Source organism: Sciurus carolinensis, chromosome 11 (genome assembly GCF_902686445.1).
Source record: "Sciurus carolinensis chromosome 11, mSciCar1.2, whole genome shotgun sequence".
NCBI classification, from domain to species: domain Eukaryota; kingdom Metazoa; phylum Chordata; class Mammalia; order Rodentia; family Sciuridae; genus Sciurus; species Sciurus carolinensis.
The window spans coordinates 117,798,514-117,817,971 of NC_062223.1; the positions used below are offsets into that span (position 1 = coordinate 117,798,514).

Sequence of the window (19,458 nt, forward strand, 5' to 3'; positions counted from 1 at the left end):
AGAATTTCAAAGGTAAGAAAGGTCACTATGAGTAACTTAGGGTTATCAAAAACCCATGAGATTTATAGGAGGTTGAGTTTAAGGAGATAATAGAATTTGGGTTAGACAAACAGGAATGGGGAGGGCTTTTGAAGAAGGGATGTAAACAAAGTTAGACATCATAATAAAACCCATGTGGGAAAAGAAAGGAAAGGAAAGAATGGACACATCTGGTGACTGCTTAGGTATGAGGAGTCGAGGAAAGAGTCAAGGATGACCCTTCTAAGCTAGGTATGGTAGTTTATGTCTGTAATCCCAATGGCTTGGGAGGCTGAGACAAGAAGGATTGTGAATTCAAAGCCAGCCTCAGCAAAAGCGAGGATGCTAAGCAATTCAATGAGACCCTGACTCTAAATTAAATACAAAATAAAGCTGGAATGTGACTTAGTGGTTCAGTGCCACTGGGTTCAATCCCTGGTAACCCTCAAAAAAGAGGTGACCTCTGAGCTGCCTGTATTCCTAGTGACTAGGCAGGAGGATCACAAATTCAAGACCAGCCTCAGCAATTTAATAAGACCCTGTCTCAAAATTTTAAAAAATAAGCCAGGCACAGTGGTACACACCTGTAATCCCAGTGGCTCAGGAGGCTGAGGCAGGAGGATTGCAAGTTCAAAGCCATCCTCAGCAATGGCAAGGTGCTAACCAACTCAGTGAGACCCTGTCGCTAAATAAAATACAAAAATATAGGGCTGAGAATGTGGTTCAGTAGTCAGTTGCCCCTTAGTTCAATCCCCGGTACCCCAAAAAAAAAAAAAAACAAAAGGAATGGGAAATGTTCTCAGTGGTGAAGTACACCTGGGTTCAATCCCCAGGACAAATAATAATAATATAAGAAAAAAATAACTAGTTTGAAAGTATGAGCTCTTCCTCCCCACCCCTTTGGTATGGGGGATTAAACCTGGGGCATTAACCACTGAGACACATCCTCAGCCCTTTTTTATATTTTATTTAGAAACAGGATCTTGCGAGTTGCTTAGCATCTTGCTGAGTTGCTGAGACTGACTTTAAACTCTCAATCCTCCCTCAGCCTCCCAAGCCACTGGAATTATAGGCATGTGCCACCATGCCCAGCCAAAAGTGTGAGTTCTACAAAAGAAATAATTGAGTTGTAGAATGGCAATAAGAAATCCAAGTATAAATGTCTAGCAGACAGTAGTAAAAGATTATAGAATCTTAGGTTAGAAATCAAAGGAATTATAAAGGTTTTCTAGTCCTAGACCTTAATTTTAAGGAACTAAGAGGTTATGACCGCTCCACATTCCTGGTTGCATCTTTGATATTAGCACTATTTAGGTTAGGGTCACAAGGAATAGGATTAATTCCAAATGTTTAGGTGTGGCACCCAGATTTCCACCAGGGAATGTGAATGCTTTGGGGACTCGGAGGGCAGGAATCTCCTGACTGCTTCTGTGACCTCTAAGAAGGAAACACTGATGGCCAGTACATCTTCCAGCTGCTTCCTCATGCACCCAATTGATTGAAACCATAAGAAAACAACAAAACACTGTCTGAACAGGTTATGTGCTCCAACTATAGGGATTCTAAGTATAATGCCTGTATATACTGTTGGTATTAAGAGATATTGGCATGAATACTTTCTAGCCTACAGTTTTATTTTCTTATAGATGCCTGGAAATCACTGACAGATAAAGTCCAGGAAGCTCGATCAAATGCCCGCCTGAAGCAGCTCTCATTTGCAGGTAATGGCTAGAGCAATTATTTTACTGCTCCCTCAGAATGTTCTGGCAACTTGTTAGTCTCAGCTATAGAGTTGATTCTATAAAAATAAAACCTTTTTTAAAAAAAATAATTTTTCACAGCTTTGAGGTATAATTCACATACCATACAATCCATCCATTTAAAGTATATAATTTGGTGATTTTTACTTTGTTCACAGAATTGCACAACCAACATTACCGTATAACTCCAGAACATCTTCATAATCCCTGAAAGGAATCCCATACTCATTAGTAGACAATTCCCCATTTCCTGGCAACACGTTCTAGACCTTTCATATAAATGGAAATCATATATTTGTGACTGGCTTTTCACTTAACCATGCTTTCAAGGTTCCTTCTTGAGCTGGGGGTATAGCTCAGTGCAGAGCATGGGGTTAGCATTTGTGAGGTGCCTGGGTTTGATCCCTATCACCAAAAGAAAAAAGAAAAGGCAGAGAGAGATTCCTGACTGGTATAACATTGCATTCATATATCACTCCTTTTTGTTGCCAAATTAATATTCTGTTTTGTGAATATACCACTGGTTGCTTATGCATTCATCAGTTGATGGATATTTGGAATTGTTCCCCCAACCCACTTTCTTACTCTTACTAATGATTGCCTTGAATATTCACATACAAGTTTTTGTACAAACCTATTTTTATTTCTCTTGGGTCTATACCTAGGAATGGCATTGCTGGGTCATATGGTTACTTTCCTTAACTTTTTGAGGAACTACAGAATTTTTTTTTTCTTTTCCAAAGTGACCACACCATTTCATGCTCCCAGCAGTGTACAAGGGTTCCAGTTTCTCCATATTCTTGTCAACACTTGATATTGCCTATGTTTTATATTATAGCTATTCTAATAAATATGAAATGGTATATCATGATGTGTGTGTATGGGGTGTTGGGGGGTACTAGAATTGAACCCAGGGCTTTAGGCATGGTAGACTAGTGCTCTACCACTGAGCTACATCCCCAATCCCTCATTGTGGTTTTATTTTACCTCCTTTTTAAAGTTGTAATAGTTTCTCATCAGTACTAGGCTTTAAACTTAATTTATGTAGCATAAAACTTATTAATACTTTTGTTTTAAGTGAACATGAAGGATTTTAATTAATCTAACACAGAAACCTTCCATTGACTGTTTCTTCTACATCTGTCTACCCCTCCTACCTTCTTTCAGATTGGTCCTGGGAAGGTAGATGAAGGAGTATTTAAAAGAATTTTTTGTTTAGTATGGTGGCACATGTAATCTCAGCTACTCCAGAGGCTGAGGCAAGGAGGATTACAAGTTCAAGGCTAGTCTGGACAACTTATTGAGATCCTGTCTCAAAATAAAAATGGATTGGGGGTATAACTCTGTGGTAGAATAACTCTGAGTTCAATCCCAGTACCACAAAAAAATTTAAAAGTAGAAGAAACTTATCTATGATACTTTAGTTTTTTCTTTTAACAAGGAAGAGAAGGAAAGTGTTTGAAGTACATATTGTAAAATATTAATATTTATTCATTTTCGATGGCAGGTACATATGTGACTGATATAACAGCGTGTGTATTTTCTTGTTTTAAATTTTTCAGTTTTTTTTCTTGTGCAGTACTAGGGATTAAATCCAGTCCTGCCTTGCACATACTAGGCAGATTCTCTACCACTGAACTAATCTTCAGCCTTAAGGATTTTTTTTAGTTTAAAAAAAAAAAGAGCAAAGACCAAGGGCAGTGGTGCATGCCCATATTTCCAGCAACTCAGGAGGCTGAGACAGAAGGATTACAAGCCTGAGGCCAGCCTCAGGAAGTTAGTAAAACCCTGTCTCAAAATTAAATTAATAATAATAAAAAGGGGATAAAAGTTAGTGGTAAAGTGCCCTTGGATTCAATTCTCAGTACCAAAAAAAGAGCAAAGAACCTAATAGGTGACTTATCTCCCACAAAATACAAATGGCCAATAACATGAGAAAGTAATCTCACTGCATTTTAAAACACATATTAAAATATGATTACCTATTTCTATCTTGATTAACAAAGATTCAGAATTTGGAAATAGTATAGATAACAATGAAGAAGTTGGGCCCTCTCTTACATTAATGGTGGGTATATAAATTACTGGTATAACCATTTGGGAGAGCAATTACACAATAGCTATTAAAATTTTCAAATTACATCCCATCCAGCAATTACATATTTCAGAAATTATCCTATAGGTAGCCTCAGCCAAGTCATAAAAATGTATAAGGATGTTCATTATAGCATATAATACCAAACAACTGGAAGCAACTCAAATTACTCTTCAATAAGGGAATTTAGAAAGAAGTTCAAAGTTAACTAATTGAAAAGGCAAGTTTGTAACAGTGTGTATCTAGTATAATCATAGTTTCTTTAGATTCTAAGTTGTATTTGTAATAGTGGGTGTCTCTGAGAAGTGGGACCTGGACCTGGGGAATTAGAATGGGCAACTCTACTTCTCTGTACTGTTTCACTTATTTCCATGATTATTTTACTTACAAATTTTTCTTTCTTTTTTTTTTTTGTGGTGCTGGGGATTGAACCCAGGGCCTTGTGCTTGACAGGCAAGCATTCTATAAACTAAGCTATATCCCCAGCCCCTTTACTTATGAATTTTTAAAAAACTAGCTCAACTATATTTAATTTTTTAAAAGAACAGATGGCAAATGAGTTAAGAAAAGGGATTCTCCTGGTGCACAACTTCTTCCCCTCACTCTGCACACTCCCTAGACTTATTCAGCAGTTCCCATGTTCTCACATTATACCTTGTGATTCAACGCTGAGTGCTGATCCACCTTCCGCAGACAACTCCAGTCAATCCTGATATCCTTCTTTCCTTCATCGTTCCTATCTCTTGATTCTATCTCCAAAGTATCAATCGCATCCTTTTTTTCTTTCTTTCCTTCCTCAGGTATAGCCTGTGTTATTTTTTCACCTGTAATATGAAGGCACCTTATAACTAGTGCCTAAATCTCCCATTTCTCCTCCTATATAGTGTTTGGTATCATCAGAGGTACCTCAAAACCCTCTTATTGTTGCCTACATACTGGTTGTAGAACAAAATCCTCATCTCTTTAAGCATTGTTAGTAAATAGGTATTGAATACCTGTGATGTGCCCGAAGTAGATTGGTCCTGCGCTCCTGAGGTCTCCAGTCTGAATCTTCACCTGACAAGGTCCTGTTCAGCCTCAGCTCTCACCACTTTCCTCACCCTTCAGGGTCCTCTGTTCAGATCCATCAGTGTGTCTTTTATTTTTTAAGTTGTCGATTGATCTTATTTAATTTATTTAGTTATATGTGGTGCTGAGAATCAAACCCAGTGCCTCACACATGCTAAGCGAATTCTCTACCACTGAGCCACATTCCCAGCCCCCAACAGTGTGTCTTAACATGTGGTCTGTAGATATGGATCAGAATCTCAGTCCTCAGAGCTAAGAAAGCTGAGTTTTTAACCTGTGCACCCTAGTCATTGTTAATACTTACATTATGTGTTTTCACATTAGCATACCGTGGTTCATTCAGTTCCCCCACCAGGAATGGCCTGCTCCCCTCCATCTGTTGTCCTCCCCAGTTCCCCTTTTCTGCTTGACAAATTCCTATTAATCCTTCAAGTGTCTGCCCAAAGTCACCTCTTTTCTTTATCCTTTTTTGACCATTCTCTCCTGTGTCTATGGAAACACCAACTCTTAAGTGATATGAACAGTAAAATAATTTATCATCTTGCATAACAAAAAGTCCAGACGTAGGACAAATATCAGGATTAATACAAGACTCTGAGTGGTGAGTGCATGTAAAGGCTTGGGACACAATTGTAGATATTATAAACTCTGTACACTTAGTCTATACTGATTTTTTTTTTAAGTATTTTTTTCTTAAGCAGGGGGTGAAGCTTGGTTATAGAACACATGCTTACCATGTGTGAGGCCTTGAGTTCAATCCCCAGCATTAAAAAATAGAAATAAAAAGTACTTTTCTTCTATAATAAATTAACCTTACCTTAACTATAACTTTTTTTCTTGTCATCTATACCAGATTGCTGTGACTTTTTTACTTTAACATTTTTACTTTTTGAGCTTAACACATAATCTTATACAGCTGTATTGAAAATTTTTTTCTGGGCTTGGGGATATAGCTCAGTTGGTAAAGTGCTTGCCTTGCATGCACAAGGCCCTGGGTTCAATCTTCCAGCACCACACACACACAAAAATAAATAAAAATAATTGTTTTTCCAATTCTATTCTGTAAACTTTTTTCTATTTTTTAATTTGTAAGGTTTTCTATTTAAAACTACTATATAAACACACACATTACCCTGGGCTGTTTTCCACCTTCACATCTTGTCCCGGTGGAAGTACTTAGGGGTACACACGAAGCTGACCTTTTTTATGAGAGCAAGACCTTCTGGAATGACTTCTGAGGGGCCTGCCTGGGGCTGTTTTACAGTTAACTTTTTTGTCTTCATAAGTAGGAGTCCAGTCCAAAATAACACTAAGAAGTATAGTAAAGTAAATATATAGACCAGTAATATAGTCATTTATTATCAAGTATTCTGTACTGTACATAATCGTATATGCTATACTTTTATGTGACAAGCAGTGCAGTAGGTTTGCTGAGAGCTGCATTGGAACATGGCACTATGATGGATGTTATGTTAACTGCCGTGTCATTAGGGGATAGGAGTATTTCAGCTCCTATATAATGTTAGGGGACCACCATCATATTTGCCATCAGATATGTCTATTGTTGACTGAAGCATTGTTATGTGGTTTATGACTATAAGTTGTTCCCTCTTAAGAGTTCCCACAGTACTTTCTACTAAAGCTGGACAATTTTCAACTTGGGTTGTTTGTGTACATATCTGAAACTGAGTTAAAATAAAGCAGCTATTAAGGGTATTACTCCCTGCATTCACTGTAACAGCATAGGAGAGTTCTGTGTTAGGTGTGTAACTAATGTTCCTTTCAAAATTATTGAGACACCTGTGTGCATATCAGCTTACGGAACCCCTGTACTCCATTGCCTATAAACAAATATGGAATTGTATTTGGAGTTTTACAATCTAAGTTTTAAATCTTGCACACTAGCTCTTTGATCTTGGATGTGTTAAATTCTGAAACTAGATCTATCCCCTTAAAATGAAGTTAGTAATGGGCTGGGGGTGTAGCTCAGTGGTAGAGTACTTGCCTGTTATGCACAAGTCCCTGGGTTCAATCCCTAATACCACAAAAAAGCAGCAGCAGCACCTAGTAGCGTCTGCCTTGGGTGGTTATTATGAGCATGAAATGAAATAATGCATGTAGCATTTCTGTGTGTACATCATATAGAAAATAGTTGACTTTGGTGGCATACTTTTTCACTTAGCTACCTATCATGAGTGTTTTCTGTATTGCTAGATCTCTATCAGCATTATTTTAACAGCTATCTAATGCTGATTTCTGTTTAATAAGTTGATATCATTCACCCTTGAGCCAACTCTGGCCCCCAGAGTTTTTCTCTGCACAAGCATTTCATTAGTACATGTTGGCTGCATGCCTCACCATCCAGGTGCCTTTTGTTCTACAGGTGTTAACGGTTTGAGGATGCTGGGGATTCTTCACGATGCAGTTGTATTCCTTATTGAGCAACTGTCTGGTGCCAAGCACTGTCGGAATTATAAATTCCGTTTCCACAAACCTGAGGAGGCCAATGAACCCCCGTTGAACCCTCATGGCTCAGCCAGGGCTGAAGTCCACCTGAGGTAAGTTTCATTCTTTTTGGAAACAGTTTGGAATTATGATTTTATTATCTAATGATACAATTATTTTCCCATACACTCTTTGAGATTTCTAGTGATGATGCCACTGTCTTACATACTACTTTATCAAAGCATTTCTCTAAATACATTTTAATCTTTTGACTCCAGGAAGTCAGCATTTGACATGTTTAACTTCCTGGCTTCTAAACATCGACAGCCTCCTGAATACAATCCCAACGATGAGGAAGAGGAAGAGGTACAGCTCAAGTCAGCTCGGTAAGTCTTACATGGAGAGGGTCATTAAAAGTACCCTTCTTTCCTTTCACCCCAGCATTTCAGGCACTATGTAGTTTTGCATGGCTCACAATTTCCTGGATACATTGAAGAAGACTGATACATAGTTTACACTGAAGTAGTAGTAGCAAGCTGGTAAAAAGAGGAATATAAGGTAGAAGAAATTTAATAATTATAAGGTACACATTTTCTTTCTATCTTTCTAGAAGCATATTTTCTCTATAATCTGCACTGTCAGTTTGGGATGTATCACCATAGGCATTATGGTCAGAAAGTACTGTTGTATATATTAAAAATGGGCCTCAGCCAGGCATGGTGGTCCATGCCTGTAATCCTAGTGTCTTGGGAGGCTAAGGCAAGAGGGTTGCAAGTTCCAGGCCAGCCTCAGCAACTTGGCAAGACCCTGTCTCAAAACAAGAAATAGAAAGGGTTGGGCATGGGACTCAGTGGTAAAGCACCCCTGAGTTTGATTCCCAGTACCACAAAGCAGGGGCTCACTTAATAAGGCATTTGTTATGCTTGGCATTGACCAATCAGTGTACTCATATTCTCTAGGACACTTCAGTTCAAGACTAAAAACATTATTTCCTGAAGAGAATTCATTAATAATATGCCTTATCTTTTAGGAGGGCAACTAGCATGGATCTACCAATGCCCATGCGTTTCCGGCACTTAAAAAAGACTTCTAAGGAGGCAGTTGGTGTCTACAGGTATGACTAAAATCCTAGAAAGAATTACAGAAAACTAATAAAAGTTTTCTAAAATAAAGAGTATCAAATGCTAGACTTACCTTCTTCATTCAGCGAGGGTTTTATAGGTATTTTTAACTAAACCTGATATCCTGGGACCTGGCACTCCTTGTGTTGAACAAGGAGCTCTACATAATAAGCATTAAACTACTACTTCTAGTGGGTACAGAATGGAGAAATTTTTAATCTTTGGCCATCCATCGTCATAGTTAATATACACAAATCAGGTGGGATCCAAATCTTTTTTTTTTCTTCTCAAGTGTCTGTCCTTCCCAGAGAACTAACAGGTTTAGAGTACCCATTTGTTTGTTCATGCATCACAGTTAACCTTACTTGAAACTCTGCCTGCTCTTTGTTCCAACTTCTGTCCTAGGTCTCCCATTCATGGCCGGGGGCTTTTCTGCAAAAGAAACATCGATGCAGGTGAGATGGTGATTGAGTATGCTGGCAATGTCATCCGCTCCATCCAGACTGATAAGCGGGAGAAGTATTACGATAGCAAGGTGAGGCTCTCGTGGATATTTTCTCAATTCTTTGTTTTGCTGTAGAAAGGCACTATCAACTGTTCCATAAGATACTGTATACTATCAATTCAGACTTTATTTAAATTTTTCTTTTTTAGTTGTTGATGAACCTTTATTTTTATTTATATGTGGTGCTGAGAATTGAATCCAGTGCCTCACACATGCTAGGTATGCTCTACCACTGAACCACAACCCCAGCTCCTCAAAAACTTTTTAAAAAAATATTTTAAGTTTATGAAACTTGTAATGGGCCCTGTAGAAGTTCAGAATTCACTTTAAGGATTAGTACACAAAGATTCTCTGAATATTTGTCTGAGTGGATCCTAGGATTAAAAGCACATAGCTAGGTGGACACAGTGGCATACACCTGTAATCATAACAATTCAGGAAGCTGAGCAGGAGGATTGCAAGTTTGAGGTCAGCCAAGGCAAATTAGCAAGACCCTGTCCCAAAATAAAAAGTGCCAGGGATGTAGCTCACCCTGGGTTCAATCTCCAGTACTGGGGGTTGGGGAACACATAGCTACATGAGTTTAGGTTTCTCTTTCCTGTGAAGACATTAAGAAACCTCTAGTCTAGTGCCTGTAGTCTGAGGACCCCTCCTGGAAGTATCGAAGTGTAGGAACAAGGAGAAATCTAGAAGTTAGTAGAAGAAACTGCTCATCAGTAGCTATGGCTACTAACATTAGAAGGCTTAGAAATGGTCTTAAACCTAAGCTATAAAAAATAACAAGTTCAGGGCATACATCTGTAATACCAGTGACTCGGGAGGCTGAGGCAAGAGATTACAATTTCAAGGCCAGCCTCAGCAACTTAGACTATGTCTCAAAATAAAATTAAAAGGGCTGGGGATATAGCTTAGTAGTAGAGCACCCCTGGGTTCCATTCACAGTACCGCCAAAAAAAAGAGGAAGAAGAAAGAAAGAAAAGAAATGGGAGTGTAGCTCAGTAGTAAGAATGTTTGCCTAGCATGTGCAAAGCTTTGGGTTCAATCCTAGCACCAAAAATAAATAAGATACCAAATTCTTCTTTCTCCTGTATATATAGGGCATTGGTTGCTACATGTTCCGAATTGATGACTCAGAGGTAGTGGATGCCACCATGCATGGAAATGCTGCACGCTTCATCAACCACTCTTGTGAGCCTAACTGCTACTCTCGGGTCATCAACATTGATGGGCAGAAGCATATTGTCATCTTTGCCATGCGTAAGATCTACCGTGGAGAGGAACTCACTTATGACTATAAGTTCCCCATTGAGGATGCCAGCAACAAGCTGCCCTGCAACTGTGGCGCCAAGAAATGCCGGAAGTTCCTAAACTAAAGCTGCTCTTCTCCCCCTGTGCTGGAGTCCTAAGACCCATGGCCATCCAAAGCAATGCTACGGCCTTTTCCAGCATCTAGGCGCTCCAGGATTGAGCGGGCACAATTGAGGGGCCTCCATGATGGCTTAACACCCTTATGTCCCATATTCACATCATATATGTGATCACAGTCCTGGGGAAGAGATGAGGTCTTGAAGAAAAGATCCATGATTGGCTTTTTCCTGGGGCCCCCTGTTTGCTATTAAAAGTGGGAAACAGGTTCCCTGGGGGTTTTGTCTGGAAGGAGCCTATAGAGGGTTAGTTATGTGGTAGATGGGGCCTGAGCATCTCAGTTGTCATCCTCATCTTGGCCCTTTCCCAAGCACTATAAGTGAGGGGTCAGGCAAGACCCCAGATGCAGGGCTGGTTGGATACCTAATAGTTCGCCAGTCAGGCCCCACCTGTGGCCGTCTGTTGAACAAACAGAAGGTCTGGTGATTTTCCCTACTATCCTCCCACTTGAGAGTTCACTTCCATTTGGGAGACAAGATTCCTAGCACCTCTGGTGTCAAAAGGCTATCTTGGGGTTGTGCCAATTAATTACCAAACATTCAGCCTGTGGGCTTTGAGTGGGAGTGTTACCCCAGTGAGCCTTATCTCAGCCAATTACCTTTCTTGACAGTAGGAGCGGCTTCCCTCTTCCATTCCTTCTCTTCACTCCACTTTCTTCCTTTTCCCTGCCCTTCATCCCACTGCTTTCCATTTCTTTCTGGGTGGTAGGGGAGATTGACTCCCTGCTCAAGGACACTCCCTGTTGGGCGTAGGATGTGCCTACAAAATGTTCCCTGAGCCTGTAAGCACTCCAGGTGGGGAAGTGGACAGGAGCCATTGGCCATAACCAGACAGAATTTGGAGAAGTTTTCATAAAACTCCTCTGAGAGTTTTAAAGAAATATATGTAGCATGATTTTTTAGAAGAGGATAAAGGTTATTTAAATAGGATTTGATCATGCAACAACCAGAGTGTCACAACCAGGACAACCCCTAGGCCCCATCCCTAGGAAATGGTTCCTTTATTTTCCCCTTGTTAAGACATAGGAAGACTTAATTTTTAAATGGTCAGTGACCAGTTGAAGGCAGAACACTAATCAGATTTTCAGGCCCAAAACTTGGGGACTAGACCACCTAGTGTTGAGGGGCCTCAGCCACCTGTGCGCAACCCATGGATGAAGCAAATTAAATGACACTACTGCCCTGATTACTCCTTAGGATGTGGTCAAAACAGCATCAAATGTTTCTTCTCTTCCTTTCCCCCAAGACAGTCCTGAACCTGTTAAATTAAGTCATTGGATTTTACTCTGTTCTGTTTACAGTTTACTATTTAAGGTTTTATAAATGTAAATATATTTTGTATATTTTTCTATGAGAAGCACTTCATAGGGAGAAGCACTTATGACAAGGCTATTTTTTAAACCGCGGTATTATCCTAATTTAAAAGAAGATCGGTTTTTAATAATTTTTTATTTTCATAGGATGAAGTTAGAGAAAATATTCAGCTGTACACACAAAGTCTGGTTTTTTCCTGCCCAACTTCCCCCCTGGAAGGTGTACTTTTTGTTGTTTCATGTGTAGCTTGTTTGTGCCCTATTGACTAAATGTTCCCTGGGTCTGCTCTTTGACAATAATGGAGAAGGAAGGTCGCCCAGCTCCATTAAGCCACTCCTCTCCTTCCACATTGAAGCTCCTCAAAAGGCTACTGTAGTATCTGAACACACCAGTTTCTTCTTTTCTTTCCCACACTGTCCCTCTCTCTCTGGCACTGGCCCCAGAGTGGTGAGAGGCAATGCTCTTTTACATTTCCCTCATCTTTATTACTTCAGAGTTAACAGCTAACAAGTTGAATGCTTCTTGACAGTCTCCATCACCATCTGCCTCATAGATCACCTCCTTTCCTTTCCCTCTGCCTGCCAAGTCCTCATATCTGCAAGGAATCCACTGATCCCCTCATGCCCTCTTTTGGGGCAGCCCGTTGAAACTGAAGCACAGTCTGACCACTCACGATAAAGCAGATTTTTCTCTGCCCCTGCCACAAGGTTTCAGAGTAGTGTAGTCCAAGTAGAGGGTGGGGCATCCTTTTCTTGCCACAAGAGGCCCATTCCTCTGTAAGTCTAGCAAAGCAATACGACTCAGCCCAGCACTCTCTGCCCCAGGACTCATGGCTCTGCTGTGCCTTCCATCCTGGGCTCCCTTTCCTCTGTGACCTTAAGAACTTTGTTTGGTGGCTTTGCTGGAACATTGTCACTATTTCCACTGTCATGCAGGGGAGCCCAGCACTGTGGCCAGGATGGCAGACTTTTTTGTCATCGTGGAGAAGTGCCAGCAGGGGACTGGGGAAAAGCACTCTACCCAGACCTCACCTCCCTTCCTCCTTTTGCCCATGAACAAGATGCAGTGGCCCGAGGGGTTACACTAGTGTCTGGTTTCCTTTATTATTGCACTGTGTGAGGTTTTTTGTAAATCCTTGTATTCCTATTTTTTTTAAAGAAAAAAAAAAAAAAAACCTTAAGCTGCATTTGTTACTGAAATGAATAATGCACTGATGGGTCATGAATTCACCTTGAGAAAGACCCAAAGGCCAGTCTGAGGGTGGGGGAAACTCAGCTAAATAGACCTAGTTACTGCCCTGCTAGGCCATGCTGTACTGTGAGCCCCCTCCTCCTTTTCTTTCTACAACCCCAAACCCTGAGGACAGGGGAGGAACCTACACCTTTCCTTCTGCCAGCTGCAGATGGTTTGCCTTGCCTTTCCACCCCCACTGTCAACCACAGAAATGAGAAATCCCTCTTACAGCTCAGCCTTGAGTCCATTGCCAAAATGTCAGCATACCTGCCAGCAACTTGGGGGATAAGCTAAGGTTTCCCTGTGGGAGGGAATGGAGGCAAAATGGCATCTCCAAACCATGTCTGAGTTTGTTTAGAAAGTGACCAAGGGAATTTTCGCACAGAAGTGCAGATTGAGGAATTGTGGTGGGTCATTCCCAAGAATCCCCCAAGGGGCACCTCATATCCCTAAGGAGTTAACAGCTGCAAACCTGGTCAGTTCTCAGTGAGAGCCAGCTCACTTACCGCTTTGCTGCTAGAACCTGTTGTGGCTGCATTTCCTGGTGGCCAGTGACAACTGTGTAACCAGAATAGCTGCATGGCACTGACCCTTTGGCCAGAACCTGGTCCCTTGGCTCCCCCCAATGGTATCCACCACATCCAGCACAACCCCTCTCCTGTTTTTAGACCAATAACAAGAATTAAGGAGAAGCCCTGGCAGCTATAAGTTTTCATCCATACTCCTTTGCCAGGACCCAGCCCACCACCCTGCTTTCCTCTCTCAATCCCCCTGCCCCCAGGCCAAAGTAGTGAGCGCCATGCAGCAACCTTGATTTAAAAAAAAGAAAAAAGAAAAAAAAAAAAAAATACAACACCACACACACACATAAAAACAAAACAAAACAAAAAAAAAATACTTTTAATGAATGTATCTTTCTAAAGGACTGACTTGTTCAATCAAATATCTGAAAATACTAAAGGTCAAAACCTTGTCAGATGTTAACTTTTAAGTTTGATTTGGGATTCTTTTTCATAGAAATTAAGTTGCTTTTGTTTTTAAGGAAAAGCGGGTCATTGCAAAGGGCTGGGTGTAATTTTGTTTCATTTCCTTCATTTTAAAGCAATACAAGGTATTGAGCAGATGGTTTTGTGCGAATCATGAATACCAGTCAAGTCTCACACTCTGAAAAACTTGCAACCTTTTTGTTTGTTTTGGTTTTCAAGTAAATATAAATATGATATATATAGGAACTAATATAGTAATGCACCATGTAACAAAGCCTAGTTCAGTCCATGGCTTTTAATTCTCTTTAACACTATAGATAAGGATTGTGTTACAGTTGCTAGTAGTGGCAGGAAAACATCAGGCCAGCGTTCCTCTGATTCCCTAATGGGGAACCCTGAACCACAAAGGGACGATAAAACAGGCCATTCCTAGGATCAGAGTGCAGAAATGGTGTCACCTGGATTTTCCTGCCCATGAACGTTGCCAGTCAGCACCTGTGCTCCTTGTTTCTCTATTTTTGGTTATGAATGTTGGGGTTGCCACCTGCATTTAGGGGAAAATTGTGTTCTGTGCTTTCCTGGTATCTTGTTCTGAGGTACTCTAGTTCTGTCTTTCAACCAAGAAAATAGACTTGTGGTGTTTCTTTTATTGAACTTTTAACAGTCTCTTTAGTAAATACAGGTAGTTGAATAATTGTTTCAAGAGCTCAACAGATGACAAGCTTCTTTTCTAGAAATAAGACATTTCTTGACAACTTTATCATGTATAACAGATCTTCTGTTTTGTTTTGTTTTGTTTTGTTTTTTTCCTTGTGTTCTTCCAAGCTTCTGATTAGAGAAAAAGAGAAAAAAAAAAAAAAAAAAAAAAGGAAAATGTGTCTAAAGTCCATCAGTGTTAACTCCCTGTGACAGGGATGAAGGAAAATACTTTAATAGTTCAAAAAATAATAATGCTGAAAGCTCTCTACGAAAGACTGAATGTAAAAGTTAAAAAGTGTACATAGTTGTAAAAAAAAAAAAAGGAGTTTTTAAACATGTTTATTTTCTATGCACTTTTTTTTATTTAAGTGATAGTTTAATTAATAAACATGTCAAGTTTATTGCTGCACATGGTTGCACTTCCTTTTGACCTTGATGGGTGGAGAAAGGGGGAGAGGGGTGAACTGTGACCTGATCACAAAGTACCTTCCACAGTCCTGTGTTTTAAGATGGAGTCATCTTCAGGTCCCACCCACACTGGTTCTCTAACTGCAGAATTTTCTTCCCTTAGCAATGATGTATATTTAGGACCTAATTTAAGATTCTGGCTATGAGGAAGGGGTCAAGAGGACATGGGAATAGTTCTTTACCTTCTGCATACCCTCTTTTATCCAGGAGAGGTCAAGCAATGACTTCTAAAACACTGAAGGGGCCGAGGTCGTGGCTCAGTGGTAGAGAGCTTGCCTCACATGGGTGAAGCACTGGGTTCGAGTCTCCGTACCACATAAAAACAAATAAAATAAAATACTGTGAATATAAGAAAAACATTTCAGCACTTTCTCTTTGTTCCATTCCACCTTAAGGCTGAAACTCGATTTGTTTATTCTGTGTTGGAGACTAAGTTCAGTTGAGAAATAATTATACATATTCTGTCATACCAGGTAGGGGTCGATAACCCCAGGCCAAGGGGGGTGAGCTGACACACCAAAGCTAAGGAATGAGAGACATTCCTCATGGGGGTGGTCCTTAGGCAAAGCCTCCCCTTTTATATCACAGCCCTGCTGGAGACAGCCCTCATTTCTTCTTCCTCTTACCTGAGTCACCTTTTGGAGCTTTGGAGTTGAGCATCATGGGAACTCCAAATGATCAGGCTGTGTTGCAGGCCATCTTCAACCCTGATACCCCATTTGGAGATGTTTTTGGGTTTGACCTGGGAGAGGAAGTAGAGAAGGAAGAAGCAGATGAAGGTGAGCATTTGAACTTGGTGTGTAACTATGCCACATAGCCTGGCCCACTGCCCCCACCCCCTGCCCATGGTAAGAGAGGGAAGTGATGAGGCAGCGCTGCTTGTTCCACCCCTTGGATTATGATTGAGATTGAAATCAGAAGCTGACAGATCCTTAGTGTCCAGAAGCGGGGTTGGTAAGAGATTTTCTGTCAAGAGGAAAAGGCCAAGGTTTGTCTCTCAAGTCCATTACCCCTCACACCTCTGAACTTACCACTTAATTCTTTTCCATGTCCAGGCTTAATTGTCTTGGGTGATATTAAATTCTCAAATCTTTGCCATAACAATGTCATCCTCCAGAAGCGGGGCAGTGGATAGGGGCTCAGTTGCATGATTCTGACAAGCACTTGTTAAACGTTATTACAAGCTACCTCTTCTGCTGAGGGAGTGCTTTGTCATTGGCCTCCAGTGGAGAACTGTTCTTATTTCTAGAGGAGGAAGCTTAAGCCTTACTGAAACTTCAGGCTAAAAATCAGAGTGATTTTCACCATCTGGTAATGTCCTGGTGGCCTTTGTGTAGGAGGCAGTGACGCAGAACTGAGGACAGACTGAAGAGCTAGAAGGACCAGGGTTCAAATTCAAGCTCTGTAACTTAGGGACTATGACCTAGAGCAAGTTACTACAGGTAGAGGAGTTTGGGCTTCAGGGCTTTAGTCTCTTGGCTATGGGGAGCCATCTGAGGTCCTTTGGAACTTAGTGCTAGCTTACAGCCTGGTGACCTCAGCTCCACTTGCCACAAACACTGAAATTACTCCTGCTGTGACATACCCAATCATCTCTGGCTCAGGTCTTAGGATTCCGAATCCTGAGGTGTTTTGTGGTTTTTTATTGTTTTTTATTTTTTATTTTTTTGCTCTCAACTGCATACCTATCCTGTATCCTTACCTGGCTTCTTCCCTGGCATGGATGGAGTTTTCCCTGGAGCACAGCTGGAGCAGTCCAAGGCCCTAGAGCTGCAGGGGGTGATGGCAGCAGAGGCTGGGGACCTCAGCACAGCCCTGGAGAGGTTTGGCCAAGCCATCTGCCTGCTGCCTGAGAGAGCCTCAGCCTACAACAATCGCGCTCAGGCCCTGCGGCTCCAAGGAGATATGGCAGGTGAGGGGTAATGCCCAGGAGCCTCTGCAGAAGGGGCCCCTGGAGGGTACAGACAGATGAATTGGTTGTTGATGGGGAAACAGGGACCAGGGGTCACTAAATCCCTCTGAAGCGTGTGTTCTTACTTATAAAGCCTGAGATATGGTATGGGCTCTAATCTCAAGGCCATTGTGAGAGAAGAGATTGCACTCCACTCATTAAGGAACATTTAATGAGAGCCTACTATGTGGCCATAGGCTGTGTTGAGAACATAAAAGATGCACTATCTGAGTCTATGCATTGCTGTATATCTGTAATCCAAGCTACTCAGGAGGCTGAGGCAGGGGGATCACAAGTTTGAGGCCAGACTGTGCAATTTAGAGAGCCCCTGTATCAAAATAAAAATTTAAAAGGCCTGGGATATAATTCAGTGGCGGAGTGCTCGCCTAGCATGTGCAAGACCCTCTGTTCAATCCCCAGTACTATAAAAAGAAGGAAAAAAGGATGCACTATTAATAGTTAACATTTATATAGTAGTTACTACTGCCAGGCATCAAGGACTTCACACATAGGCTATAGTAACTCCATTTTCACAACCACCCTGAAAGGTATGTGCTATTGTTATCCCCATTTTCAAGATGAAACTAAAGCATGTGGAGATTAAGTAACTTGCCCAGCGTCCCTTAGCCAGTGGCAAAGCTGGGACTTAATCCCTGCATGATACTGCTCAAGGATACTGCTCAGTCCAGCAGGTAGAGCAGATGTGTAATTAGGTTACCAGCTTGGAAAATTTGCGAAGGGTCGGCATGGGGCCTGTTCCTGAAGGAAAGTTTTGAAGAATGAATGGGAGTTGTGGGAGTTAGCTGGGCAAGTGGGAGGGCTTGGGAAAAGGTTACCGTCTGTAGGAACACTGAAGGCATGTATAGATCCGGTCTGGGGAACTTCAAATCTCCAGGCTGGCTGGAGCAGGGCGCTGGCTGGAGCAGAGAGCAGGCGTCTGACCAGCCCTGATGGGACTGAGTCTTGAAAACATGGGTTTCACTGTAGGAGGGTTGTCAGTAGTGACTGGTTCAAACCTGCTGCATTCAGATTACTCTGGCTGGAGTGGGGACAATGGGACAGAGTGGGTCATGTTGGGGACCAGAAGTCAGGCTGATAAAAGGTGAAAACCACAGAAGCCTACCTAGCAGGGAGTTAAGTGATTGTTAGGATAGTGATGGTGGAGGAATTCCTGGGGCCAGGAATACCAGGTTTGAGAATTTGGATTCCATTCTGGAAACAATGGAGAATTCCCCAGGAGCCCCCTTTTCAGGCTTCAATTCAAGTACTTTATGAGGATAATACAAAAAACACTGCAGGCTAGGTCTGGCTCCAGGACCTCCTTCCAAAGAAATTAAGTACAAAATGAAGATCATAGAGATAATCAAAGAATGGAAATAAGGAAGCAAGCAGTTGATTGTTTTGTTATTGTTGTTTTGTGGTACTGGGGATTGAACTAAAGCTTTGAACATGCTAGGAAAGTGCTCTACCACTGAGCTACATCCCCAGCCCTAGGAGCAGCTGTCCTGAAGTCTGCAACGGCGGAAAAGAGGAGGAAAAAAAGCCATTAAAAGGACAAGCCTAAGAAACAGTTGTGCAGCTAATGACAACGTTTTTGAAACCTGGGATTTAGAGTCGGTCACACACACATTGAATGCTTAGTAACATATGTGAAATGAACAACCCCTACTTGCGGGGTCAATGGGACAGATTCATTAATGTGAGCAAAGTCCTCCAGGCAGCATTCATGCTTTGGTGAAACTATGGTGGAAAATAACAGAAGCAAGGCAAGACCTGACTTCGTATCAGCTCTGCCCCTAAGTGGTGGTGCAGGACTCCAGGACGAGCCTTCCCAATCCTTCCAGGCTTCAATCTGCGTAGTGGGAATAACAGTCCCCTCCAATCACCTCAGACATTTGCAACGTTCAGGAGGGTGGTAAATAGCCTCAGAGATGATCCCCGGGTTTTTTCTCCCAATCGCGCCGAGCAGGTGGGCGGGGGCTCGCGCGCCGTGCTGCCAGGCAGCGCCAGTAACCCCTGCCCGCCCACCCGCAGGTGCCCTGGAAGACCTGGAGCGCGCCCTGGCCCTGAGCGGCGGCCGGGGTCCCGTCGCCCGCCAAGGCTTCGTGCAGCGCGGGCTCCTGGCGCGGTTGCAGGGGCGGGACGACGACGCACGCAGGGACTTCGAGCAGGCGGCACGGCTGGGCAGCCCCTTCGCTCGGCGCCAGCTAGTGCTGCTCAACCCGTACGCCGCGCTGTGCAACCGCATGCTGGCCGACATGATGGGGCAGCTGTGCTGCCCCCGCAACGGACACTGAACGCGTCAGGCCGGGGACGGGAGGGGGCCTGAACCAATAAAGCTGCGGAGTCTCACCCACTGCGCCTGCCTCTG

At 42.1% G+C, this 19,458-nt stretch overlaps 2 protein-coding genes and 1 long non-coding RNA gene across 11 annotated transcripts in view; 2 read left to right on the forward strand and 1 right to left on the reverse strand.

Annotated features, from left to right (window-relative positions):
• The window catches only part of Kmt2a (lysine methyltransferase 2A), a 77,984-nt gene extending 65,012 nt beyond the window's left edge, over positions 1 to 12,972 (forward strand). For all 5 annotated transcript variants that reach the window (XM_047517376.1, XM_047517377.1, XM_047517378.1 and 2 more), the window contains 6 exons: positions 1,665 to 1,739; positions 7,325 to 7,499; positions 7,665 to 7,772; positions 8,417 to 8,500; positions 8,913 to 9,042; positions 10,110 to 12,972. In XM_047517376.1, the coding sequence (XP_047373332.1) occupies positions 1,665 to 1,739; positions 7,325 to 7,499; positions 7,665 to 7,772; positions 8,417 to 8,500; positions 8,913 to 9,042; positions 10,110 to 10,385 (848 nt within the window). In that variant the 3' untranslated portion in view covers positions 10,386 to 12,972. The remainder of the gene's footprint in view (positions 1 to 1,664; positions 1,740 to 7,324; positions 7,500 to 7,664; positions 7,773 to 8,416; positions 8,501 to 8,912; positions 9,043 to 10,109) is intronic.
• LOC124958856 (uncharacterized) lies at positions 6,046 to 15,999 on the reverse strand. Its single transcript, XR_007103949.1, has 3 exons — positions 15,763 to 15,999; positions 8,873 to 8,939; positions 6,046 to 7,922 (listed from the first exon to the last, which is right to left on the reverse strand). It is a non-coding gene; the product is annotated as an uncharacterized LOC124958856 (long non-coding RNA).
• Positions 15,632 to 19,446, forward strand: Ttc36 (tetratricopeptide repeat domain 36). 5 transcript variants are annotated; one of them, XM_047517385.1, is made up of 3 exons: positions 15,632 to 15,915; positions 16,830 to 17,048; positions 19,122 to 19,446. In XM_047517385.1, the coding sequence occupies exons 1-3, from the start codon at positions 15,798 to 15,800 to the stop codon at positions 19,382 to 19,384; spliced, it is 600 nt and encodes a 199-aa protein (XP_047373341.1). In that variant the 5' UTR covers positions 15,632 to 15,797; the 3' UTR covers positions 19,385 to 19,446. The 5 variants fall into 5 exon arrangements, with proteins under 5 accessions (XP_047373341.1, XP_047373342.1, XP_047373343.1 ...); XM_047517386.1 differs by having other exon boundaries at positions 15,633 to 15,915; positions 16,842 to 17,048; XM_047517387.1 differs by having other exon boundaries at positions 15,634 to 15,915; positions 16,854 to 17,048.
• Positions 19,447 to 19,458: the final 12 nt, after the last annotated feature.

Bases quoted from the DNA above. Each gene is read 5' to 3' on its own strand.
- Ttc36 (XM_047517385.1), top strand. From the start codon at position 15,798: ATGGGAACTCCAAATGATCAGGCTGTGTTGCAGGCCATCTTCAACCCT. The intron at 15,916-16,829 runs GTGAGCATTTGA...ATACCTATCCTG, and splicing joins GAAGGAAGAAGCAGATGAAG to TATCCTTACCTGGCTTCTTC. The intron at 17,049-19,121 runs GTGAGGGGTAAT...GCCCACCCGCAG, and splicing joins GCTCCAAGGAGATATGGCAG to GTGCCCTGGAAGACCTGGAG.